At 58.6% G+C, this 1,700-nt stretch overlaps 1 protein-coding gene across 1 annotated transcript; it reads left to right on the top strand.

Moving 5' to 3' along the window:
• Window positions 1-281: 281 nt before the first annotated feature.
• On the top strand, window positions 282-1,415 carry LOC135828092 (cell surface glycoprotein 1-like). The gene is made up of 2 exons (XM_065340526.1): window positions 282-429; window positions 649-1,415. The coding sequence occupies exons 1-2, from the start codon at window positions 282-284 to the stop codon at window positions 1,413-1,415; spliced, it is 915 nt and encodes a 304-aa protein (XP_065196598.1).
• Window positions 1,416-1,700: the final 285 nt, after the last annotated feature.

Genomic DNA, 1,700 nt, shown 5'->3' with positions numbered 1-1,700 from the left:
CTGATCGCTGATGCTGATCGCTGTGGCTGATCGCTGTTTGATCGCTGTGGCTGATCGCTGGCTGATCCCGGTGGCTGATCCCTGGCTGTTCACTGTGGCTAATCGCTGGCTATTCGCTGTGGCTGATCGCTGGCTGTTCGCTGTGGCTGATCGCCGCTGCTGATCGCCGTTGCTGATCGCTGTGGCTGATCGCTGTGGCTGATCGTTGTGGTTGATCGCTGGGTGATTGCTGTGGCTGATCGCTTTCTGATCAGCAACGGCTGATCAGCCCAAGATGACCCATGGCTGATCAGCCAAAGTTTTCAGCCAGCGATCAACCACAGCGATCAGCCTGCGATCAGCCAGCGATCAGCCACAGCGAACAGCCAGGGATCAGCCACAGCGATCAGCCGGCGATCGGCCATCGCAATCAGCCACCGCAATCAGGCAGTAATCAGCCACAGCCGTCAGGCAGCGATCATCCACAGCGATTAGCCAGCGATCAGCCACAGTGATCAGCAACAGCGATCAGCCACAGCGATCAGCCACAGCGAACAGCTAGCGATCAGTCACAGCGATCAGCCCCAGTGCTCTGCCAGCGATCAGCCAGCGACTGGTCTCAGCAATCAGACAGCGATAGGCCAGCGATGAGTCACAGCGATTAGCCAGGGATTAGCCTCAGCGATCAGCCACAGCGATCAGCCAGCGATCAGCTCAATCGATCAGCCAGCGATCAGCCACAGAGATCAGCCAACGATCAGAACCAGCGATCAGCCAGCGGTCAGCCACAGCGATCAGCCAGCGATCAGCCACAGCGATCAGGCAGCAATCAGCTACGGGGATCAGCCATAGCGATCAGCCGGCGATCAGCTAAGTCACAGCGATCAGCCACAGCGACCAGCCAAAGCGATCAGCAACAGCGACCAGCCAAGGTTCAGCCACAGCGATCAGGCACAGCGATCAGCCACAGCGATCAGCCAGTGGTCAGCAAAAGCGATCAGCCAGCGATCATCCACAGCGATCATCCAGCGATCATCCTCAGCGATCAACCAGCGATCAGCCACAGCGATCAGCCACAGCGATCAGCCAGCGATCAGCCACAGCGATCAGCCACAGCGATCAGCCAGCGATCAGCCACAGCCATCAGCCACAGCGATCAGCCTGCGATCAGCCACAGCGATCAGCCAACAATCAGCCACAGTGATCAGCCACAGCGAACAGCCAGCGATCGGCCACAGCGATCAGCCTCAGCAATCAGCCACAGCGATCAGCCAGCGATCAGCCTCAGGGATCAGCCTCAGGGATCAGCCAGCGATCAGCCACAGCGATCAGCCGGCGATCAGCCACAGCGATTAGCCAGCGATCAGCCACAGCGATCAGCAAGTGCTGATCAGCGATCAGCCGAAGCCATCAGCCAGCTATCATTCTTTGGCTGATCGCTTGCTTATCGCAGTGGCTGATGGCTGGCTGATTGTTGTGGCTGTTCGCTGTGGCTGATGGGGAGCTGATTATCGTGGCTGATCGCTGGCTGATCCCTGAGGCTGATCACTGGTTGATTGCTGGCGGATCGCTGGGTGATCGCTGTGATTGATCACTGTGCCTGATCGCTGTGGCTGATCGCTGATCGCTGTGGCTGATCGCTGTGGCTGATCCCTGGCTAATCGCTTTGGCTGATCGCAGGCTGATGGCTGTGGCTGATCGCTGTGGCTGATCGATGTGGC

The sequence above is a fragment of the Sycon ciliatum genome, chromosome 12 (assembly GCF_964019385.1).
Source record: "Sycon ciliatum chromosome 12, ocSycCili1.1, whole genome shotgun sequence".
Classification (NCBI taxonomy): domain Eukaryota; kingdom Metazoa; phylum Porifera; class Calcarea; order Leucosolenida; family Sycettidae; genus Sycon; species Sycon ciliatum.
This window is presented reverse-complemented; position numbering and strand designations above follow the sequence as displayed.

Excerpts from the sequence above, each read along its gene's own strand:
- LOC135828092 (XM_065340526.1), top strand. The coding sequence starts at position 282 with ATGGCTGATCAGCCAAAGTTTTCAGCCAGCGATCAACCACAGCGATCA. Across the intron at positions 430-648 it reads TCAGCCACCGCAATCAGGCA|GGATTAGCCTCAGCGATCAG; the intron begins GTAATCAGCCAC and ends GCGATTAGCCAG.